The sequence below is a fragment of the Leucopleurus acutus genome (assembly GCF_964270905.1).
Source record: "Leucopleurus acutus genome assembly, chromosome: 2".
NCBI classification, from domain to species: Eukaryota; Metazoa; Chordata; class Mammalia; order Artiodactyla; family Delphinidae; genus Leucopleurus; species Leucopleurus acutus.
The window spans coordinates 80,519,187-80,542,701 of NC_139143.1; the positions used below are offsets into that span (position 1 = coordinate 80,519,187).

General features: G+C 43.4%; 1 protein-coding gene across 3 annotated transcripts in view; it reads left to right on the forward strand.

Moving 5' to 3' along the window:
- Nucleotides 1–23,515, forward strand: part of LOC309958425 (GON-4-like protein) — an 88,197-nt gene that overhangs the window by 61,162 nt on the left and 3,520 nt on the right. For all 3 annotated transcript variants that reach the window (XM_082834260.1, XM_082834261.1, XM_082834262.1), the window contains 11 exons: nucleotides 721–892; nucleotides 2,371–2,515; nucleotides 3,613–3,763; nucleotides 9,618–9,734; nucleotides 11,621–13,324; nucleotides 13,932–14,187; nucleotides 14,794–14,978; nucleotides 15,870–16,067; nucleotides 17,289–17,432; nucleotides 22,155–22,298; nucleotides 22,401–22,520. In XM_082834260.1, coding sequence (XP_082690386.1) covers nucleotides 721–892; nucleotides 2,371–2,515; nucleotides 3,613–3,763; nucleotides 9,618–9,734; nucleotides 11,621–13,324; nucleotides 13,932–14,187; nucleotides 14,794–14,978; nucleotides 15,870–16,067; nucleotides 17,289–17,432; nucleotides 22,155–22,298; nucleotides 22,401–22,520 — 3,336 coding nt within the window. The remainder of the gene's footprint in view (nucleotides 1–720; nucleotides 893–2,370; nucleotides 2,516–3,612; nucleotides 3,764–9,617; nucleotides 9,735–11,620; nucleotides 13,325–13,931; nucleotides 14,188–14,793; nucleotides 14,979–15,869; nucleotides 16,068–17,288; nucleotides 17,433–22,154; nucleotides 22,299–22,400; nucleotides 22,521–23,515) is intronic.

The following is a 23,515-nucleotide window of genomic DNA, read 5'->3' on the forward strand; positions in this document are numbered from 1 at the left end:
GGGGATTTCCCTGGAGGTCCAGTGGTTAGGACTCGGCACTTTCACTTCCGGGGCTCAGATTCAATTTCTGGTCGGGGAACTAAGATCCTGCCAAAAAGAAAAAAATTCAAATTTTAACACATTTTTGACCGGAGACGTATTATAGCCACAGGCGTTAGTTTCTGCAAAAATCCACCTGTCAGTAATGTGTTAAAATCCTATAAAAATTGCTCCTGAACTTTGGGGTAGGTAATGAGGATATTCTTTGCCTCTTGGGTAAGTCTCTTTGGAATTTGAGTTGGCTAGTAGTCTGAGCTTCCTTCGATAGTCAGCAGAGTGTTATTTTCCCTCTTATTGTGTTCAGAGGATCATGAGAAATACTTTGTTCTTCAGAGAAACCAATGAAGACATTTAAAATTTTTATTTTATTTTATTAAGTAATGGCTCTCACTCTTGAGAATTTTAATTCTAGCTGGGGAGCTAGACCATGCATCCAAAAGGCTGAGGAACACTCAGACTGAGAATAGAACAAGAGCAAATTAGTGTATCACAAATCCCCAAATATCTGAGGACTCGGCAAAAGAACAGTCTTAATGGCAAAATGTTAATTATGGAAGACTTTATAATGATTTTTACCTGTTTTTATACTATTGTAGGAAGGACAGTTTTTCACTTAGAGGCTAAGGACTACTGGTACTAATTTTCTGGAACTTAGATCTCCTTTGTGTCCTGTTTTCCCAGAAAGAGCTGGGAACCTTTGCTCAAAGCTCCATCGCCCTTCATCATCAGTTCAACCCCAAGTTTCAGACCTTGTTCCAACCCTGTAACCTGATGGGAGCTGTGCAGCTCATTGAAGACTTCAACACACATGTCAGCGTTGACTGGAGTCCTCGTAAAACTGTCAAGAAGACTGGTAGGGGACAGATGTGTCCGCTTTAAGTTTTTACTTGCAGTGAGAGGTGGGAGCCTTATCCCATAGATAATTTCCTAGGGATAATTTCCTAGGGGTGGAGGAGACAGGGTGTTTGTAATTTCTTCCTTCTCTCTTTTATCCTCCCTTTGTGCTCATTATCTAAGTTCTAGAATTAGGTGATAATACTCGGGCTTAAGTAAGGGATGGAGGCAGTGGACAGGGCAGGGTTGTGGGGGGTAGAGATGTGGGACTCCTGCTAATAATTGGACTTAAGTAGATATGAGGGTAAGTATTAGGAGTCAGGTCAAGACAAACTGGTATCTGATAAAGTTGGAAGTCAAGTGGTAAAGTTGGGTTGTGTTTAGGTTTCTACTCACTTCTTCATTAAGATCATTTTATTTCCCATAATGATTATTAGTGATATCTCCATTTTGAGTGAAACATTGATATGGAAGTTAGGAAAAAATTAGAGATGTTGTACATTTACCATGTTCAATATTTTAAAGAAATTTGCAGGTTTGGTTTCTACTTTGCATTGGTTTAGTATTTTTTGAGAAAATATTTGCTGTTCCCTTAAACTAAATATTTGCTTCTGATTTGTTCCTAGTTTAGCAAATTAGTTGTGTTTTGCTGTGGATTTGGGTTTGTCTTTGGATTTGATTTTAAATCCCTGACTCTTATAGTTAAATTGAATATAGTTGAATTTAAGTGCATTATGTCATAGATACTGATCTCAACCTACTTTATTAGTTATATGTTGGTAATGAAAACTTAATTTAACACCAGACTACAGTTATAACTTATACATACAGTGTCCTGTGTTTTTCTTCTGGGGATATAAAAATAACATTTATGGAAGGAGAAATATGGCTGTATAGTGGTGCTTATCTCTGGAAAGGCAGAAGTGCCTGGAATTGAGAGGCTTAGACAGCAAGACAGAAATGAATGAGACTGAATTGTCTCATTCTCTTTATGGTTTTTTTGTTCCCAACCTCAGGAGGAATCTGGGAGAACTTAATGAAAGTTAAGTAAGAATCAAATAAAATAAAATTTGGAATACCAGATTTGTGAGGGAGATTAAAGAAGTTGGAATCTTATCCTGGAAGAAAGAAAGCATTGTTGAAGGTCACTTATCTTTCAAGGATTTAAAGGGGGAAGGAGGTAAAAATTTTTTGAGCATACACTATCTGCCAGGTATTACTAGGTACTTTATAAGTGCTTATGTTACTTAGTGTGTTAAGTATTCCACACAAGAAAGAAAAAGAGAATCAACTTTTAATAGCATTGAGTGGGACTCCTTTTAGGTATATGTTAGGCTGAGAAAGATTGTGGAAACTTTTGGGAGGGGGGGTATGTGGGTGGAAGGGCATCACGTTAGGTAGGGGTGGCTCTATCTAAATGCAAAAATGCATTCAGAAGCTTTTGTGAAGCCGTCTTTTGTTCTAGAATTTCATTTATCAGGAATTTTTTTCTTACAGCCTATGAATTTCCCTGTTTGCCAAAGCAAGTGGCTTGGATCCTAGCCACTAGCAAGGTTTTCATGTATCCAGAGCTACTTCCAGTGTGTTCTCTGAAGGCAAAGAATCCCCAGGATAAGATTTTCTTCACCAAGGCGGAGGACAAGTAAGGGTTTACTGTGAGGTGAACAAGAGCACAAAATATCCCAAGGAGAAGACCTGTATGATAAAGAACGGACACAAAAGACAAAAAGAAAAGCAGTGTAGATGGGCGCAGTTCTGTAGTATGTGCTTGTTCCAGCAGTGCCAAATACTGCTTTTTTTAGGGAATGACATACACATTTTTGAAACATTTTAAGTTGTTTTTTGTCTTTTATTTATTGTAAAAACTTGCCTTGTAATACTGTTAGAGGAAAATTTTCAAAGGAAAACAATTTTTTTATCCATTATCCTAACCACCCCAAGACAATGATTTTTCTTTTTGCATTTCTTATATAATTATTGGCAATATAAGTGTAATTTTGTTTTGCTATTTTTAACTTAACATCTTCTTGAAATTGTTTTTTCTATCAGATTCCATGCTGTAACATTGTCTTATTTTTGTTTCTGTATATTGTCTTTTAAGGCAATATTAATGGCCCTATGATAGTCCTTTTATTTGCCACTCCTGCCCCCCGCCCCTTGTTTAGCTGTTCTGAGTGAGGCTTCACCAAGGATCTTTGAGCATAGAGCTTTTGAAATCTTTCCAGTTTATCTCTTTGGGTAAATTCTCAAGAGTGAGATTATTCGATAAAGGTTATGAACACTTTTATGGCTCTTGATTTGTATTTCCCCACTGCCATCAGCAAATATGTACATAGGTAACTGTAATTGAATATGTTATGTTGGGAGGTAGTGTTGGTGCTGTTTAATATGTCTAACATGGTGCCCAATATTCATTTTATATTAGTTTTGTTAGAGCCATTCTTCTTCCTTCAAATTTCATTTGTGTTATTAGTATAAAGTGCGTCATGATCTGACATTTATTAGTGATTTATGCCTGGTTTTTCCTCTTCTCACTTGATTGGGAACTCCTCATTGAGTCTTATTCACATAGTACTTCTTAGCACTCAGTAAATATCTGAAATTTTCTATTGAATTGCCATTAACTTGTATGAGAATTAGACGTGGAAAAAGTGGGTTATAGAATGTGGAGTTCATCTGGGAGGCTTTTCAGCGGGATGGACTGTCAGGTGAGATTGAGTGTCACTGCCCCTTTCTCAGTTTGTTAGCTTTAGGACTGAAGCACTTTGAAGGGACCGAGTTTCCTAAGCCTCTAATCAGCAAGTACCTTCTCACTTGCAAGACTGCCCACCAGCTGACAGTGAGAATCAAGAACCTCAACATGAACAGAGCTCCTGACAACATCATTAAAGTAAGTGCTCCCTGCATGCTCTACTGGAGACCTCGCCTGAGTGCAGCCATTTTCTTTTGCTTAGTCTCAATGAATAGCCTTTTATTTAAGGCTAGTTCCTCCCACCTGCACACTGGGTTAATTGCCCTCTTTCCTTTCCAGGAACAGTGATTTATTATTTTCCTCTGGAGTGTCATCTTCTTCCTCTGTTTTAGATATTTCTCCTAAAAATAAAATTGTTCAAATTTTAAAATACTTCTCGAATCTGTTTTCCTCTAGCTATTCATTTTCTCTCTTTTTTTTCCCACGCTAACCTTCTTCAAAGGGTAGGCCACAGTCCACTTACATCCTTCTCCTTAACTCTTTATATTTAGATACTTATATCAAAGTTATAAAGTATACTTTAAAGAATCAAATAGTTCTATGAGACTTGTCATGAAAGACAATAATTTTTCTCCCTATTTCCTGCTAAGCAAGGTTTTTGTGGGTGATGGTACATTTACCTCCATATCTAGGTAGCATGCTTATTATTGCTACCACTTGATTTTTTTTTTTAATATTTCTTTATTTGGCTGCATTGGGTCTTAGTTGTGGCATGTGGGATCTTCATTTGTGGCACGTGGGATCTTTCATTGCAGCACGTGGGCTTCTCTCTAGTTGTGGCGTGCGGGCTTCAGAGTGCACGGGCTTAGTAGTTGTGGCACACAGGCTCAGTAGTTGCAGCGTGCAGGCTCTCTAGTTGTGGCTCACAGGCTCTAGAGCACGTGGCCTTAGTTGCCCTGTGGCGTGTGGGATCTTAGTTCCCCGACCAGGGATCGCACCCACATCCCTGTGTTGGAAGGCAGATTCTTAACCACTGGACCACCAGGAAGTCTCCACTTGATTTTTTGGATTTAGGCCTTCTCTGTTAAACTGAAACCATGGAAGATGAAGACTTAGTTCTCTCCACATTCCTGTAGTCTCACCACTCACTATAATTATATCACAGTTTTGCTTAGATTGTTTTTATTTATTTATTTATTTATAAATGTATTTATTTTTGGCTGTGTTGGGTCTTCGTTGCAGTGCGTGGGCTGTCTCTAGTTGCAGTGAGCGGGGGCTACTCTTCATTGCGGTGCGTGGCTTCTCATCGCGGAGGCTTCTCTTGTTGCAGAGTATAGGCTCTAGAGCGCAGGCTCAGTAGTTGTGGTGCACGGGCTTAGTTGCTCCATGGCATCTGAGATCTTCCCGGACCAGGGCTCAAACCCGTGTTCACTGCATTGGCAGGCAGATTCTTAACCAATGCGCCACCAGGGAAGCCCACTTAGATTGTTTTTAGAGTTTACGTTATAAGCACGACTAAGAGCTTCTCACAGCTGAGCTATGTAGTGTATCATGATTACTTTGCTTTTCCTGGTGGACATTTTGTTTCTCTTGGTGTTAATAATTGCATTTTTTGAGGATGAGTGGGACTTGGTTTTATTATGTATGTATTACCAGTTCAACACTAAAGTCTTCTTCAGTTTTATAAATCTCTTTTCAGTGTGTTCAAATATTTTAGGTGTCCTGCTATCATTTTCATCTCCCCGAAGAAATCCTTCCCAGAGCGCTCTGATGCTGTTCCACTCTACCCATGTTGCTCTCTTGGCTTGCTGCACTAACGTCTTCTCTGGCTTTTTCTTCACCATCATCCTGGGAATTCATTTCACTTCTTACTTGCTTTGGATCCTTTTATTTCTGAACCCCACATCATTTTTGCCTTGTTTTAGTGTAGCACATTCTAGTAGTATTCTGAGGAAGAGTGCTTGAGAAACAAATTTTTAGGTTTAAACTACTTGTATTCATTGTCTGTCATGACATGACATGACCAATGTAATTTCCTAGTTTTGCTATTGTACTATATACCTGGTTTGTATATGTAACTATTGTTACTATGTAACAAGTGTACATGAGACCTGTCTATGAATCTATAATTATTCAACACCAAAAGTTTGAAATATGTCTCTATTCTCCCACTTCAGTGGGTCTCACATTCTAGGTTGAAAATCACTTTTATCAGAACATTTTAAGGCCTCCATTTTCTTCTAGTTTCTAGTGCTGGCTCTTTAGAAATTTGATGCCCTTTTGACTCTTGAACCTTTATGTAACACTTGTTTTTCCTCTCCCTCCGGCAGTTTGTAGGATTTTTCCTTTTTCTCCTGTGTTTTGAAATTTCATGATAATATGCCTCAGTATGTGTCTAGTTTCATTAATTATGCAAGGTGCTTGATAAACTTTACTTTGGAAACTCATAGGTTCCAGTATTGGGAAATGTACTTGAAATGTACATATTGATGGTTTCCTTCCCTTCTTTTGGTCTGTTCTCTCCTATGGTGCTCAGTGGTCAGATGCTAGTCCTCTCAGGCTCATCTTCTCATCTTGTCTTTCTTCTTTTTTCCCATCACTGTGTCTTTTTGTTGTACTTTCTGAGATATTACTTCAGCATTTTCTTCTAACTGTTCTGCTGAGTTGAGTTCTTTATTTTTTCTCTCATATTTAAGATGTCTAATAGCTATTTTTATTGTTGTTCATTGAATATTCTTTAATAGCAAATGGCAGAGGGAATGTGGGAAAGCAGGAGAGGAAGGAGGCTGGAGTTTTCTCTTCTATACTTGATCAGCATAGTACTCCTGCCCTCACATATGCCTGACAGCCTCAGTTCAGAGAGCATCCTTTCCACAACCCTGGCTTAATTCTGCCAGGGTAGGGGGAGAAGCTGTCACTGGGCTACATCAAACAAGAGAGGGGATTTGGGGTCTAACCGCCTCTTCAGAAGATGTAAAACCTGTCCTCATCTCGACCTGTTTTTAATTCCTCCACTTCTGGAGGTATCTGGTGTCTTATCATTTTGCCAGTCTTTGACATATATTTAGTTGACCCATAACTTTTCTCCACATGGGATTTGGTTTTCTTCATTCTTCTATGTGACTTACCACTCCTCCATCTGCTTTTTAGCTTTGAAAAAAAAATTTTTTTTAATAAATTTATTTATTTTTGGCTGCACTGAGTCTTCATTGCTGCACGCGGGCTTTCTCTAGTTGCAGTGAATGGGGTCTGCTCTTTGTTGTGGTGAACAGGCTTCTCATTGCGGTGGCTTCTCTTGTTGCGGAGCATGGGCTCTAGGTGCGTGGGCTTCAGTAGTTGTGGCATGCAGGCTCAGTAGTTGTGGCTGGCAGACTCTAGAGCGCAGGCTTAGTAGTTGTGGCGCACGGGCTTAGTTGCTCTGCAGCATGTGGGGTCTTCCTGGACCAGGGCTTGAACCCGTGTCCCCTGCATTGCTGGTCAGATTTCTTTCTTTCTTTTCTTTTTAAAATTTATTTATTTTATTTATTTATTTTTGGCTGAGTTGGGTCTTTGTTGTGGTGCGCAGGCTTCTCATTGCGGTGGCTTCTCTTGTTGTGGAGCACGGGCTCTAAGCGTGTGGGCTCAGTAGTTGTGGCTCGCAGGCTCTAGAGCACAGGCTCAGTAGTTGTGCACAGGCTTAGTTACTCTGCGGCATGTGGGATCTTCCCGGACCAGAGCTCGAACCCCTGTCCCCTGCACTGGCAGGCGGATTCTTAATCACTGTGCCACCAGGGAAGCCTGGCAGTCGGATTTCTAACCACTGCGCCACCAGGGAAGTCCCGAGAATTTTGTTGCTTTTACTTTTTCTCTCATTCTGTCTCTCCTTTTAGGCTTTTACCTTTAAAAATTTCCTTTCTGTTGTTTTCATGGGGATTCAAGAGGGAACAAACCCAAATAGATGTGTTTAATCTGCCTGTCTTAACAGTAAGTTACCCCTTAACTCTTTTTGTTTTTTAATAAGTTTATTTATTTATTTATTTATTTATGGCTGCATTGGGAGTTCGTTGCGGCGAGCGGGGGCTACTCTTTCTTGCGGTGCGTGTGCTTCTCTTCCTTGTGGTGCGCGAGCTTCTCTTCCTTGCGGTGTGCGTGCTTCTCATTGTGGTGGCTTGTCTTTGTTGTGGAGCAGGGGCTCTAGGCACGTGGGCTCAGTAGTTGTGGCTCACGGGCTCCAGAGCTCAGGCTCAGTAGTTGTGGCACACGGGCTTAGTTGATCCGTGGCATGTGGGATCTTCCTGGACCAGGGCTCGAACCCGTGTCCCCTGCATTGGCAGGCGGATTCTCAACCACTGCGCCACCAAGGAAGTCCCCCCCCCCCCTTTAACTCTTTAACCTATGAGAGTGTGGATATTATCTCCACAAAGATCTTGAATTATTTCCCGATTGGCTATCCAGTGGATACTTTTCTGCTCTTATCCTGTTTAACTTTGCAGTTGCATTGATACTTTGATAATGGAGTTCACACATTCATTCTTCAGACTCCTATATTCTTATCTCCTGTGATACTAGGACTTTTACCTCAGGCTGCTTTTTCGTGAACTCTTCTTCCCCTGCTCTACCCTTAAATGTCAGTGTTCCACAGTAAATTTGCAGTGTGTGGTCTCATCCAGATTGATGATTTTTGGTGTTGTCTGTCTCTTCATAATTTTCAAATCTGTGTCTTTGGTCCGGGTTTCTCTCCTGAGCTCCGGCTCAATGAAGTCACCTGTTTAAAGGAATTCTTAGCTAAGATGCCTCACTGATGCCTCAGACTGAACTGTGTCTCCTCTGCACCCTCCAGTTGTTGCCACTGGCACCACCACCACCAGCTAACTCCCCTCCGTCCAACTTACCCCTGCTTGGGTATGTTCTTTGTGTATGACATTACTGTCTAGCCATTTTCTCAGTCCATAAACCTAGGAGCTATACTCGACTCCTTCTGCTTCATCACTCCCGTCTGTCTGTCTGTCACCAAGTCCTCAGTTTTCTTACTCCATTTCCTACTCTGCTGCCTACTGCCTTGGTTCAGGCACCTGAATTAAGTTACACCTGCATTAATGCAGTAGTTTTATAACTGGTGTCTCTAATTCTGGCTCCATTTATTCCATTCTTCAGATTGCTGCCATAGTCACCTCTATCTAATCCTTCAGCGTAGAGTTGAGACTGCCTGGCATGGCACAGAAGGCCTCTCCTGCCTGCCTCTGACTTGTCTTCTGAAGTCTCTTTGCATTCCTTTAGTTGTAGCCAGACCGATCTCTTTGTGGTTCCTTAAACACATTCATGATTTTTGAAAATGAGTTATATTCTGCCCTCCCCTGCTTCATTTAGCAAACTCTGTTTCTTTAAGATTTTTCTGTAGTTGCACCTGCTCCAGAAAGATCTTTCATTTTCATGTTTGAGTTGTGTGTCATTTTTTGTGCACATCTTTATACTTTCTTACACAGAGTGTCATTATTGGTTTCTACTTGACTGTCTCTCCCACTGGTCTGTAATCTCCTTGAGAGCAGGGATTACTTCCTTATTTGTTTGCTCAGCTTGTAGCACAGTACCTGGCGCTTATTGTCAGTGTAAGTTCAATTCCCCTCTTCATTCACTCTTAAAACTGAACAGTCTCAGTCTTGCTGTTCTTCTTTCCTTCCCTTCTAATGTCCTTCGCACCATTATTTGCTTAAAAGGCAGCTTCCATGGGCCAGGATAAGGATTAATAAGGCACTCTCACTGCGGCTGCAGGGCAGGAGCAAATTTTAGATAAGATGACTGACCATGTGCTTCCTTTTCTCTGTGACCTGAACTTTTCCCTTCCTGGTGACCAGAATGGAGCACATCAGAAGATATTGAGTAATGATAAAATATTTATTAATTAGAGATTAGCTTAATTTGAAATGCAGAAGCAGTCAGCATATGCTGTTCATGGCTGCGTGTATATGGATATGTGTGTGTCTGTCTCAAACTGCTGCCCACCATACTCCCTACCCTGACAAAGGGCAGTGCTTCTGGAAGGAATGTGACTCATGCTTAATTTCTTCACGCTCAGTTTTATAAGAAGACCAGACAGCTGCCCATCTTAATGAAGTGCTGTGAAGAGATCCAGCCACATCAGTGGAAGCCACCTGTAGAGAGGGAAGAACACCGGCTTCCATTCTGGTTAAAGGTACAGCCCTCCTCCTCAAAGTATGTCAGAAGTAGAAGGTCACTTGAAACCTGGCAGAAATGTCAAAGGCTACTTTACACCTCTGATGCTTTAGTTGTAGAACTAGGACTTAAGAAATCTTCTTCAGTTGCCCTTCCTCTCCCACTTCTCCACCTGATTCTGTAACCTTTTAAAAATAGTGGTTAAAATGCTAGTTTCTTAAAGGAAATTCAGAGGAGAGTTTCTAGAGTATATAATTGGAATGTAGTCTTTTTAGAAATATCTGATATCATGCAGAAAAATCCTTCTAAAAAAGATGTCTCGAGACTGTCCTGGAAAGGTACCTAATATCTAGAAAGCCCAATTATCATTATTTTTTAATATGTTTATTGGAGTGTAATTGCTTTACAATGGTGTGTTAGTTTCTGCTGTACAACAAAGTGAATCAGCTGTATGTATACATATATCCCCATATCCCCTCCCTCTTGAGCCTCCCTCCCACCTTCCCTCTCCCACCCCTCTAGGTCATCACAAAGCATCAAGCTGATCTCCCTGTGTTATGCAGCAGCTTCCCACTAGCTATCTATTTTACATTTGGTAGTGTATATATGTCAGCGGTACTCTCTCACTTTGTCCCAGATTCCCCTTCCTGCCCTGTGTCCTCAAGTCTGTTCTCTATGTCTGCATCTTTATTTCTGCCCTGCCACTAGGTTCATCATTACCGTTTTTTAGATTCCATATATGTGCATTAGCATACGGTATTTGTTTTTCTCTTTCTGACTTACTTTACTCTGTATGACAGACTCTAGGTCCATCCACCTCATTACAAATAACTCAGTTTCGTTCCTTTTTATGGCTGAGTAATAATCCAGTGTATACATGTGCCACATCTTCTTTATCCATTCATCTGTTGATGGACACTTAGGTTCCTTCCATGTCCTGGCTATTGTAAATAGTGCTGCAGTGAACACTGTGGTACATGTATCTTTTTGAATTACGGTTTTCTCAGGGTGTATGCCCAGTAATGGGATTGCTGGGTCATATCGTAGTTCTCTTTTTAGTTTTTTAAGGAACCTCCATACCGTTCTCCATAGTGGCTGTATCAGTTTACATTCCCACCAGCAGTGCAGGAGGGTTCCCTTTTCTCTACACCCTCTCCAGCATTTATTGTTTGTAGATTTTTTGATGCTGGCTGTTCTGACCGGTGTGAGGTGATACCTCATTGTAGTTTTGATTTGCATTTCTCTAATAATTAGTGATGTTGAGCATCCTTTCATGTGTTTGTTGGCCATCTGTATGTCTTCTTTGGAGAAATGTCTGTTTAGGTCTTCTGCCCATTTTTGGACTGGGTTGTTCGTTTTTTTGATATTGAGCTGCATGAGCTGCTTGTATATTTTGGAGATTAATCCTTTGTCAGTTGCTTCGTTTGCCAATATTTTCTCCCATTCTGAGGGTTGTCTTTTCGTCTTGTTTATGGTTTCCTTTGCTGTGCAAAAGCCTTTAAGTTTCATTAGGTCCCATTTGTTTATTTTTGTTTTTATTTCCATTTTTCTAGGATGTGGGTCGAAAAGAATCTTGCTGTGATTTATGTCATAGAGTGTTCTGCCTATGTTTTCCTCTAAGAGTTTTATAGTGTCTGGCCTTACATTTAGGTCTTTGATCCATCTTGAGTTTATTTTTGTGTATGGTGTTAGGGAGTGTTCTAATTTCATTCTTTTCCATGTAGCTGTCCAGTTTTCCCAGCACCACGTATTGAAGAGGCTGTCTCTTCTCCATTGTATATTCTTGCCTCCTTTGTCAAAGATAAGGTGACCATATGTACGTGGGTTTATCTCTGGGCCAGAAAGCCCAATTATTTTTACCAAATTCTGGCATGTGCTAGATCCGAGTGTTCTTGTTCCCAATAGGCCAGTCTGCCGTCCATCCAGGAGGAGCTGCAGCGCATAGCTGATGATGCCAGAGAGGTAGGAAATGTGACCGGAACCACTGAGATCAACTCAGACCCAGGCCTAGGAAAAGGCAGCTCGGAACTGGGGAGCGAAACTCGGTACCCATTGCTACTGCCTAAGGGTGTAGTCCTGAAGCTGAAGCCAGTTGCCAACCGTTTTTCTAGGAAGGCCTGGAGACAGAAGCGGTCATCAGTCCTGAAGCCCCTCCTCATCAGACCCAGCCCCTCTCTCCAGCCTAGCTCCAGTTCTGGGAAAACAGCAGCTAGGTCAACTCAGTCAGAAGCCCCTCCGAGCAAAATGGTGGTCCCGATTCCTCACGTGATCCAGCCGGCCACTGTCTTACAGACAGTGCCAGGTGGCCCTCCACTGGGGGTCCCTGGGGGTGATAGTTTTGAGTCTCCAGCAGCGCTGCCTACTACGCCCCCTGAGGCCAGGACCAGCTTCCCTCAGCCTGAGCCCCAGACCCTGCTCTCCTCTGCCCCTGTGCCCAAGGTAATGCTGCCCTCACTTTCTCCTTCTAAGTTTCGAAAGCCATGTGTGAAACGGAGAGCCTCAAAGAGAAGGGGGGCCAAGGCCTCTCTCTGTCTGAAGCCTGCCCCCCTCATCCACCCTGCGCCTGTTATCTTTACTGTTCCTGCCACCACCGTGAAGGTTGTGAGCCTTGGCAGTGGCTGCAACATGATCCAGCCTGTCAGTGCAACTGTGGCGCAGAGTCCTCAGACCATTCCCATCACCACCCTCTTGGTTAACCCTACTTCCTTCCCCTGTCCGTTGAACCAGCCCCTTGTGGCCTCCTCCATCCCACCCTTAATTGTTTCTGGCAATTCTGTGAATCTTTCTGTACCATCTGCCCCTGAAGATAAAGCCCAAGTGAGTGTGGACATAGGTTGTCCTTTGGCTGAGGGGAAAAATGCCTTTCAAGGCCTAGAACCCAAATTAGAACCTCAGGAACTGTCTCCTCTCTGTGCTGCTGTCTTCCCCAAAGAGGAGCACAGCCCAGGGCCTCCACCAGCAGACAGGGTGTGCCAGGAACAGTTGTCAGAGGGCAATGCCTATGGCTGGACTCTTGTGAAAACAGAGGAGGGGAGGCAGGCTGCAGAACCACTGCCTCAGGGCTTCCAAGAATCTCTAAACACTTCCCCTGAGGATTTAGAGGAAATCATTAAGATGGAACCTAAAGACCCCGGGGAGGACATCTCTGGTGGATCCCCAGAGCAGGACAGCTGTGATGAAATCAAAGAAGAACATGCTGTGGAATTGGACACTGGCTTCACAAGTGAGGAGTCAAGCGGGCCTAGAGAGGTGAAGAAACAGACAGTCCTACAACAGGAGGAGGAGAGGAGTCAACCAGCTAAAACCCCTTCAGCTTCTCAAGAGCCTGCTGATGAAGGAAACTCAGGAGATGTGAGCAAGGGGTCCCCAAGGAATGCTTCAACCTCCACTGACCCTGAAATGGTGCTTAGCAGCCCCTCAGGGAAGCCCGAAGACTTATGCAGTGTTGATGGTCAGTCAGTGGGGACCCCAGCTGGGCCAGAAACTGGAGGAGAGAAGGATGGGCCAGAGGAAGAGGAAGAAGAGGACTTTGACGACCTTACCCAGGATGAGGAAGATGAGATGTCATCAGCTTCTGAGGAATCTGTGCTCTCTGTCCCAGAACTCCAGGTGAGAGTTGGGGACTGTTCTCCAATATTTTGTGGACTCTGTAATAGGTTTAATTTACTGATAGGCTGCCTGCTTGCTTTTTGCACTATAGATAGTCCTAAAATCATTTTTGACGTTTTAAGGTATCACGGGACATAATTTGGGGCTTGAGGTGAGAGGAGAGGGAAAGAGTGAAATGTTACTTATTACATCTGACTTAAACTCATTTAAACATTAAATTGAATCACTTGAGCACAATTTAAATGACCCCCCCCAAAAAATCATATGGACCCTGGCAAAAGAAAATTATCTTCAGGCTCGACCGTTCAAAACACAACTGCTTGGGAATTCCCTGGTGGTCCAGGGGTTAGGATTTGGCACTTTCACTGCTGGGGCCTGGGTTCGATCCCTGGTTGGGGAACTAAGATCCCGCAAGCTGCGCAGCGTGGCCAGAAAAAAAAAGCAAAAAAAAAAAAAAAACAACCCCAACACCCTCCCCAAAAAAATCTGCTTCCCACCCCCCAATCAGTTAATTAACTTCAGTTTTCTCCTGAAAAAGTCTGTACAGTCAGCACTTGGTCAGCCACTGTAGATAGCTCTCTTGAACACTCTTTGGGGTGTTTTGCAGGAAACAATGGAGAAACTGACTTGGCTTGCATCTGAAAGGCGCATGAGTCAGGAGGGTGAGTCTGAGGAAGAGAACTCCCAGGAAGAGAACTCTGAACCTGAGGAAGAAGAGGAAGAAGAAGCAGAAGGAATGGAAAGCCTGCAGAAAGAGGATGAAATGACAGACGAAGCCATTGGAGACCCTGCTGAGAAGCCTCCTACCACCTTTGCCTCCCCCAAGACTGCTCCAGAAGTAGAGACCAGCAAGTCCCCACCAGGTGAGTTGGACAGGCCTGAATGGGGGCGGGTCTCAGGTGGCCTCATTGTCTCAGGGACATGTGCAGAATGGCTAGCTTATAAAACAGGTGCTAGTTTCCAGAGGAAATCCTCTGGATCCCCCCTGCCAGTCACCCTTCCCCCAGACAGATGTTTAACCTGGTGCCATTGCAGAGAAGAGACGCTCAGAAAATTTAAATTTGACTTTCATCAGCTGCTAGATTTGTACTCGGTTCATGCAAGTTTTTATACTGGTTCTTAATTCATCTGTCATGCATGAGGCCAAGAGTTATGTTCATTTCAGAAAGCACTGCTTATTCCTCACCAAGACATAGTCTCTTGAGAGCCCAACATCAGACCATACTCACTCTTTTAAGACTTCCATTTTCAGTATGCAGTAGCTGGGTATCTCATTATCATGCTAGTTAATGCAGTTATGCTGCCGACTCTGCATAGGCCTGACTTGACGGGGACAGACGTGCCTGTCATAACATTTTTCCAACAGCTTTTCTCCCAAGTTACTACATAATATAGGATTTGGGTGGGGCGGTGGGATGGGGAGAGTAGAGGTTGCAGGGACAGACAGTTGTTTTCACATGTACTCTAAGGAGAGAACATCAAAGCTGCTGGAAAGGGCCGGAGCAATCATCGAGTTCGCAACAAGCGGGGCAGTCGGGCCCGGGCCAGCAAGGACACCTCCAAGCTGCTGTTGCTGTATGATGAGGACATCCTCGAGCGAGATCCACTCAGGGAGCAGAAGGATTTGGCCTTTGCTCAGGCTTATCTGACCAGGGTAGGCAAACGCTGCTTCCTGTTCCTGCCAGTTGCTTTCATTGAGACTGCTTCTATTTCAGGGGAGGTGTTTTTAAAATGAGGTATGCTTTTCAGGCTGCACAACAGCCTTCTATGCCTCTGCCTTTGTTTTCCTGGAATTACCAAAAGAACTGTGTGAGAGAACTACAAGGACACCGACTTCAGTCCTAAGCAGATTTATTATTACTGCCTTAGCATATTACCCGTCTCTTGCCCAGAAATGGGGGAAAGGTGACTTCTACCGTCATCAGTGAGGGGATAGGCTAATGAGGACCTTTACTGAGCCCTTGTCTTGAAAAGAAAGACATTTGGTGCACTGGCCAGAAAATGGGCCTCAGTGATCTTTAGAGTCATGAACCAACCTGTTGGTGGCAGTGGTCCCTACCTCATTCTTTTGGTAACCACCTGGTTCCTTTATACCCCCAGCAAAGTGGAGTACTAGCAGTGATAGTCATGGTTTTTCTTGTCTCCTAATATTTTACTAACATTCCTAATTTATGTGTTATTTACCCTCAGATGGTGCTGTGCTGAAATATACATACCAAGTACTCCTTATATATCTCAGTATCGAGCTGAAACCAGGAAGGAGAGGTTAGGGTTGTGAGCTAGAGAAAAGCTTACCTGGTATTGTGGGTAGGGCTCTGGTCTCTAGAAAATGAAGGTTTTTCCATCCCCCACTGCCAGAAAAAGAGCTGTGCCTAGCTCATGGCCCTGTGTCTTCCATTAACAGATCTTGGGACCTGTCAGAGGAGTAGCCTCTGAAGGATAATTCCAGAGCTCTCTAACAGCAACCCTCCTCCTCCCTCTGTCCCATTGTTTCTTGTTGGGGCCCAAAGGAAGGGTACTGATGATTGAAAGTCCTCCTGTATAGGTCCGAGAAGCCCTGCAGCATATCCCTGGCAAATATGAGGACTTCCTTCAGGTCATCTATGAATTTGAGTCAAATACTCAGAGGCAAACAGCTGTGGATCTCTACAAGAGCCTGCAAATCCTGCTCCAGGACTGGCCTCAGCTCTTGAAGGACTTTGCTGCTTTCCTATTGCCTGAGCAAGCCCTGGCCTGTGGATTAGTAAGTAGAGGGGCAAAGACAGCACACGAGGATTCTTGCGTCAGAGCAAGACTGGGATTGAATAGTGTTGATCAGCACTGTTCCGGTCTCCTGACTGCTTCCAGTCAGATAGCCTTCCCCTAGCCCAAGGTCATGAGAGCCTCCTTCTTTTCAAGGGATGATCTTCCCAACTTCTGTTCTCTCATTTTCTTTACATGTAAAATGAGGGGGGTTTTCCTTGTTTCCAGTGGAGACCTTAGGTAAATCATATGCCCTTTGCTTCTCACTGTTGTGAAACAGGCATTCATTCAACAAATATTTATTGAGTACCTACCATTTGTCAGGCAAAGTTCTAGGTACTAGGGATATAGTAATTATAAAAGACTAAAATCCTTGCCCTCATGGAGCTTATGTTCTCATGGAGCTTATGTTCTCATGGGGAAAGTTAGGTGATAAACAGTAAGACATACATATTGTAAATATATATACATATAAAATAAAAATGATAGTGTATATATAAACAGTAAAATATATATAATGCTTTATAATGAGAATGTTGCAGTTTTATACACGGTGGTCTGGGAAGGCCTGTATGGTAAAGTGACATTTGAAATGTTGGAGAATAAGTGTCTGAACATGAGGAATATCCCACTAGTTCTGGGTGTCTGTCAAGATGGATAAACACAGGAATAAAGGATATAATGAGATTATTTTGAGAGTCTTAAAGCAGTTAAATGGTAATGGTATGATTATACATAATCTTCCCTTCCTGTATTATTATGTGGATCAAATGAGTATATATGTGAAAGTTCTTTGTAAACCGTGAAATGTGTCTGATCTCACAATCCATGAAACAGTAAGCAGCTTGAGATGTATAACTCTTGAATCTTTCATTTACATCTTAGTTTTCTTGGGTTGGTAGACCCCAGTGACCCAAGGTGGATAGATGCTAGAGTCTTTAAAAAAAAAAAGATCTCACAGGGAATTCCCTGGTGGTCCAGTGGTTAGGATTCGGCACTTTCACCGCCAGGGCCCGGGTTCAGTCCCTCATTGGGGAACTAAGATCCCACAAGTTGCACAGCACGGCCAAAAGGAAAAAAAAATGATCTCACAGTTGTAAACCAGAGCCTTGTTATTCTCCATGCCCCTAGCATATTTTTCTTGCTTCTTACGCTTAGAACCCTCAAGTCCTGCGCACACTGTATAGATGACTCCTCTTTTGCCCTCTTTCCACTCTTGTAGTTTGAGGAGCAGCAGGCTTTCGAGAAGAGTCGCAAGTTTCTCCGGCAGCTGGAAATTTGCTTTGCAGAGAACCCCTCACACCACCAAAAGATTATCAAGGTCCTCCAGAGCTGTGCAGACTGCTTGCCCCAGGAGATCACTGAGGTATTCTTTCCTGTCCTACTTCCTTTCCATTGTCACCTGGGCTTTGGGCCCTTCATTCTCCCTTCCCTAACCTATTCCATATCCTCTTGCTTCTGAGCGGTGGACTTCGTGGAGGGGATGAAGAAGGCAAGGAATTTTTAGGCTTACCTAAAGCATAAAGCACTGGGGTGGGGTGGTTGTCACCTGAAACCAAAGCCTGACTGCTCCTCACAGGCTTAGGGGTGCCGTAAGTGCCCTGGAAGGGAAGTTCGAGGAAGGAAGTGATGGTCTGCGTGGCGGGTATCGGGAGGATTGGGCTGCTTCCTTGCTCTGCCTTGAGTTAGTGCCTGAGCTGGACATCAGTAAGGCAGGGATAGAGAGTGGTGTCACTGGGAATCAAACCTGTTAATAATACAGGCATACCTAGCCAAGACATGGAAGCAACCTAAATGTCCATGGACAGAGGAATGGATAAAGAAGATGTAGTATATATATACAATGGAATATTACTCAGCCATAAGAAAGAATGAAATAATGCCATTTCCAGCAACATGGATGGACCTAGAGATTGTCATAGTAAGTGAAGTAAGCCAGACAGACGAAGACAAATATCATGTGATGCCACTTATATGTGGAATCTTAAAGAAAAAAAAAGGTACAAATGAACTTATTTACAAAACAGAAATAGATCCACAGACATAGAAAACAAACTTATGGTTACTAAAGGGGAAAAGGGGGCGGGGGAGGGATAAATTAAGAGTTTGGGATTAACATATACACACTGTATAAAATAGATAACCAACAAGGACCTACTGTATAGCCCAGGGAACTATACTCAATATTTTGTTATAACCTCTAAGAGAAAAGAATTTGAAAAAGAATGTGTGTGTGTGTAAACTGAATCACTGTGCTATACACCTGAAACTAACACAACATTGTAAATCATCTATACTTCGATAAAAAAATATACAGGCATACCCTGGAGATATTGCAGGTTCAGTCCCAGACCACCGCAATAGAGTTATTATATAGAGAATATTGTTATAGAGAATATTGCAATAAAGTGAGTCACACGAAGTTTTTGGTTACACAGTGCATGTAAGAGTTATGTTTACACTATACCTTAGTCTGTTAAGTATGCAATAGCATTATGCTCTAAAAAATTTACACATGTTAAGTAAAAAATGTTCACCATCTGTAAATCAACTGTACTTCAATTAAAAAAAAATGCTGGGCTTCCCTGGTGGCGCAGTGGTTAAGAATCCGCCTGCCAATGCAGGGGACATGGGTTCGAGCCCTGGTCTGGGAAGATCCCACATGCTGCGGAGCAACTAAGCCTGCGAGCCACAACTCATGAGCCTGCGTGCCACAACTACTGAAGCCCGCACTCCTAGAGCCCGTGCTCCACAACAAGAGAAGCCACTGCAATGAGAAGCCCGTGCTCTGCAACGAAGAGTAGGCCCCACTCGCTGCAACTAGAGAAAGCCTGCACACAGCAACCAAGACCCAATGCAGCCAAAAATAAATAAATTAACTAAAAAAAAATGCTAATCATCATCTGAGTCTTTAGCAAGTTGTAATCTTCTTGCTGCCGGAGGGTCTTGCTTCAGTGTCGATGGTGCTGACTGATCAAGGTGGTGGTTGCTGAAGACTTGGAGTGGATATGGCAGTTTCAAACAACAAGGAAGTTTGCTCCATCGATTGGCCCTTCCTTTCATGAATGATTTCTCTATAGCCTGCAATGCTGTTTGATAGCATTTTACTTACAGTAGAACTTCTTTCAAAATTGGAGTCAGTCCTCTCAAACCTTGCCACTGCCTTATCAACTAAGTTTATGTAATATTATGTAGTATTATTATGTAATATTCTAAATCCTTTGTTGCCATGTCAACAATCTTCACAACATCTTCACCAGGAGTAGATTCCATTTCAGGAAACCACTTTCTTTGTTCATCTGCAAGAAGTAACTCCTTATCTGTTCAGGTTTTGTCATGGGATTGCAGCAATTTAATCCCATCTGCAGGCTCTACTTCTATTTCTAGTTCTCTTGCTGTTTCTACCACATCTGCAGTTACTTCCTCCACTAAAGTCTTGAACCCCTCAAAGTCATCTGTGAGAGTTGAAACCAACCTCTTCCAAACGCCTGTTAATGTTGACTATTTTTATCTCTTCCCATGAACCACGAATGTTCTTAATGGCATCTGGAATGGTGAATCTTTTCCAGAAGCTTTTCAATTTCCTTTGCCCAGATCCATCAGAGGAATCACTATCTGTGGCAGCTGTAGCCTTATGAAATGTATTTCTAAAGTACTAAGACTTGAAAGTCAAAATTACTCCTTGATCCATGGGCTGCAGAATGGATGTTATGCTAGTGGGCATGAAAACAACATTAATCTCTTTGTACATCTCCATCAGAGCTCTTGGGTGACCAGGTGCATTGTCACTGAGCAGTAGTATTTTGAAAGGACTCTTTCCCGAGCAATAGGTTTCAACAGTGAGCTTAAAATGTTCAGTAAACCATGTTGTCGACAGATGTGCTTTCATCCAGTCTTTGTTGTTCCATTTATTTATTTATTTAATAATTAAAAAAAATTTTTTGGCTGCGTTTGGTCTTCATTGCTGTGCGCAGGTGTTCTCTAGTTGCGGCGAGCGGGGGCTACTATTCGTTGTGGTGCGCGGGCTTCTCATCACAGTGTCTTGTTGGAGAGTACGGGCTCTAGGCACGTGTGCTTCAGTAGTTGTGGCACGAGGGCTCAGTAGTTGTGGCTCATGGGCTCTAAAGCGCAGGCTCAGTAGTTGTGGCACATGGGCTTAGTTGCTCCGCGGCATGTGGGATCTTCCCAGACCAGGGATCAAACCCGTGTCCCCTGCATTGGCAGGCGGATTCTTAACCACTGCGCCACCAGGGAAGTCCCTGTTGTTCCATTTAAAAGAGCAGAGGCGGGGTAGATTTAGCATAATGCGGAAGGACCCTGGGATTTTTGGAATGGTAAATGAGCATTGGCTTCAACTTAAAGTCACTGGCTGCATTAGCCCCTGACAAGAGAGAGTCAGCCTGTTCTTTGAAGCTTTGAAGCCAGGCATTGACTTCTCCTCTCTGGCTATGAAAGTCCTAGATGGCATCTTCTTCCAATAAAAGGCTTTTTTGTACACTGAAAATCTGTTGTTTAGTGTAGCTGCCTTCATTAATTATCTTAGATCTTCCGGATAACTTGTAGCTTCTACATCAGCGCTTGCTTCTTTATCTTGCACTTTTATGTTGTAGAGATGGCTTCTTTCCTTAAACTTTATGAACCACCTCTTCTAGCTTCAGAATTTTATTCTGCAGTTTCCTCACCTCTCTCAGCCTTCATAGAACTGAAGAGAGGGCCTTGCTCTGGATTAGGCTTTGACTGAAGGGAATGTTGTCACTGGTTTGATATTCTGGTTTGATCTTAGACTACAAAAACTTTCTCCATATCAGCAATAAGGTTGCTTTAGTTTCTTATCAGTTGTGTGTTCACTGGAGTAGCACTATTTAATTTCATTCACAAACTTTTCCTTTGCTTTCAAAGCTTGGCTAACTGTTTGGCACAAGAGGCCTAGCTTTTGGCCTGTCTTGACTTTAGACATGCCTTCCTCAGTAAGCTTAATCATTTCTAGCTTTTTCTTGCGGTATGCGGGCCTCTCACTGTTGTGGCCTTTCCCGCCGCGGAGGACAGGCTCCGGACGCACAGGCTCAGCGGCCATGGCTCACGGGCCCAGCTGCTCCGCGGCATGTGGGATCTTCCCGGACCGGGGCACGAACTTGTGTCCCCTGCATCGGCAGGCGGACTCTCCACCACTGCGCCACCAGGGAAGCCCCATTTCTAGCTTTTGATTTATAGTGAGAGATGTGCGACTGTACCTTTCACTTGAACAATTTGAGGCTTCGTAGGGCCTAAGTGTTCAACTGAAATTGGCCTAATTGTCTCAGGCATAGGGAGTCCCAAGGAGAGGGAGACAGATGGGGGAACAGTTGGTCAATGGAGTAGTCAGAACACATACAGCGTTTTATTTTTTAAGTTCTTCACTTCTCATATGGGTGTGGTTCATGGTGCCCCCAAACAATTACAGTAGTAATGTCAAAGATCACTGATCACAGATCGCCATAATAAATATAATAATAATGAACAATTTTGAAATACTGTGAGAATTACCAGGATGTGACGCTGAGACATGAAATGAGCAAATGGTGTTGGAAGAATGGTCCTGATAGATTTTTTTTTTTTTTTTGTGGTACGCGGGCCTCTCACTGTTGTGGCCTCTCCCGTTGCGGAGCACAGGCTCCGGACGCGCAGGCTCAGCGGCCATGGCTCATGGGCCCAGCCACTCCGCGGCATGTGGGATCTTCCCAGACCGGGGCACGAACCCAAGTCCCCTGCATCGGCAGGCAGACTCTCAACCACTGCGCCACCAGGGAAGCCCTGTCCTGATAGATTTGCTCGACACAGCGTTGTCATGAACCTTCAGTTTGTAAAAAAAACACAGTATCTATGAGGTGTAGTAAAGGAAAGACACTAAAATGAGGTCTGCCTGTACCCCTGCTTTGTAGGCAAGTAAGGAGGGAGAGGAAGTTTAAGAGTTCTTAGCTATCAAAGAGAGGCTTCTGTGTGTCTCCCAGTTAACTAGGAAAGTAGAACCCAGAAGTATGTGGGATTGATTTGGAATGGTGGCCTAGAGAGGCTCTGGAGACTTTATCTTTCCTTCTGCAACTCTCCCCAGCTCAAGACACAGATGTGGCAGCTCCTCAAAGGCCATGACCACCTACAGGATGAGTTCTCCATCTTCTTTGACCATTTGCGCCCAGCAGCTAGCCGTATGGGTGACTTTGAAGAGATCAATTGGACTGAGGAGAAAGAGTATGAGGTACAGGCTGTGAGGCTGCTGTAGGGTTGTGAAGGGGGAAGGCCATGTGTAGGAGGGATATCTGCCCAGAGTCTGTGTTGAGTGGCACCAACTCCTCCCCAGTTTGATGGCTTTGAAGAAGTGGCACTGCCTGATGTGGAAGAGGAAGAGGAACCTCCCAAGATACCCACAGCCTCAAAGAACAAAAGAAGAAAAGAGATTGGGGTCCAAAATCATGATAAGGTACACCAGGTTGTTGGGGATTATCCATCTTTCATGAATCAAGCCTTGAGTTTTCTGTCTGAGTGGTTCTCTGGCTTAGGGTGGTGCAAAAGCCTCTGTGATCTGAGGCAGTCATGGAGCAGGAACCAAAGGTCAGGCTGCTGTGGACATGCAGAGCCCATGGGAAGAACGGTGCAGCTTCTGAAGAGGTCCCACCCATGACTGCCTCATTAGAAGGATCTGTTTCTCTAGCTCAGAGCTATTTCTCTTGTCATTGGGTCTTCTGCCTTTCTGTTCTTGTGAAAAAATAGAACCAGGATTCATCATTTTAATAATAATGACAACAGCTAATACTGAGCTGTGTTCCAAAGTATCACGTGTCTCTTATATTTTACATGGACTATTCACTCGTTGAACTCTCACAATAACCCTATGAAAAGATTGCTCTTGTTTGCATTTTATAGAAGAGGAAACGGAATTACAGAGAGGGGCCATTGCCAGGGTCTCATGTTTAATCAGGGGCAGTGCTAGGATCTGAGCCTGCGTTGTCTGGCTCCAGAGTCTGCTTGTACTCACTGCTGTCTATTGCTCTTCAAGAAGTAGTCATTTTAGTCCATTTCCCTTTACTACATGTCTTGTACTCTTTCTTCGGGAAAACTGCTTCTTAGTAGCTGAATGACCTTGGGCGATTTATTTAATCTCTCTTTGTTTCAGTTTCTTCATTGTCAGTGGGGATAGTAATGGTACTTATGTCTTGGGTTTGTTGAACAGCGAGTATCATTGAGTGAGCCTTCCATTTGTACAAAGCCCTCTCAAGGGGCTTGGAGGAGAGGGGAGAGCTCAGGGAACAGGGAGACAGAAACAAAGACAGACGAGTGAGTAGATCATACCTCATGAGGGAGCTCTCCAGTGACTTTGCCTCAGATTATATTGCACTTAAATATTTCTTGAAACATCTGGGCAGCTGGGATATGTCAGTCTTTGGGTCATTTACAAATGACCCATAGTAGGCTTTA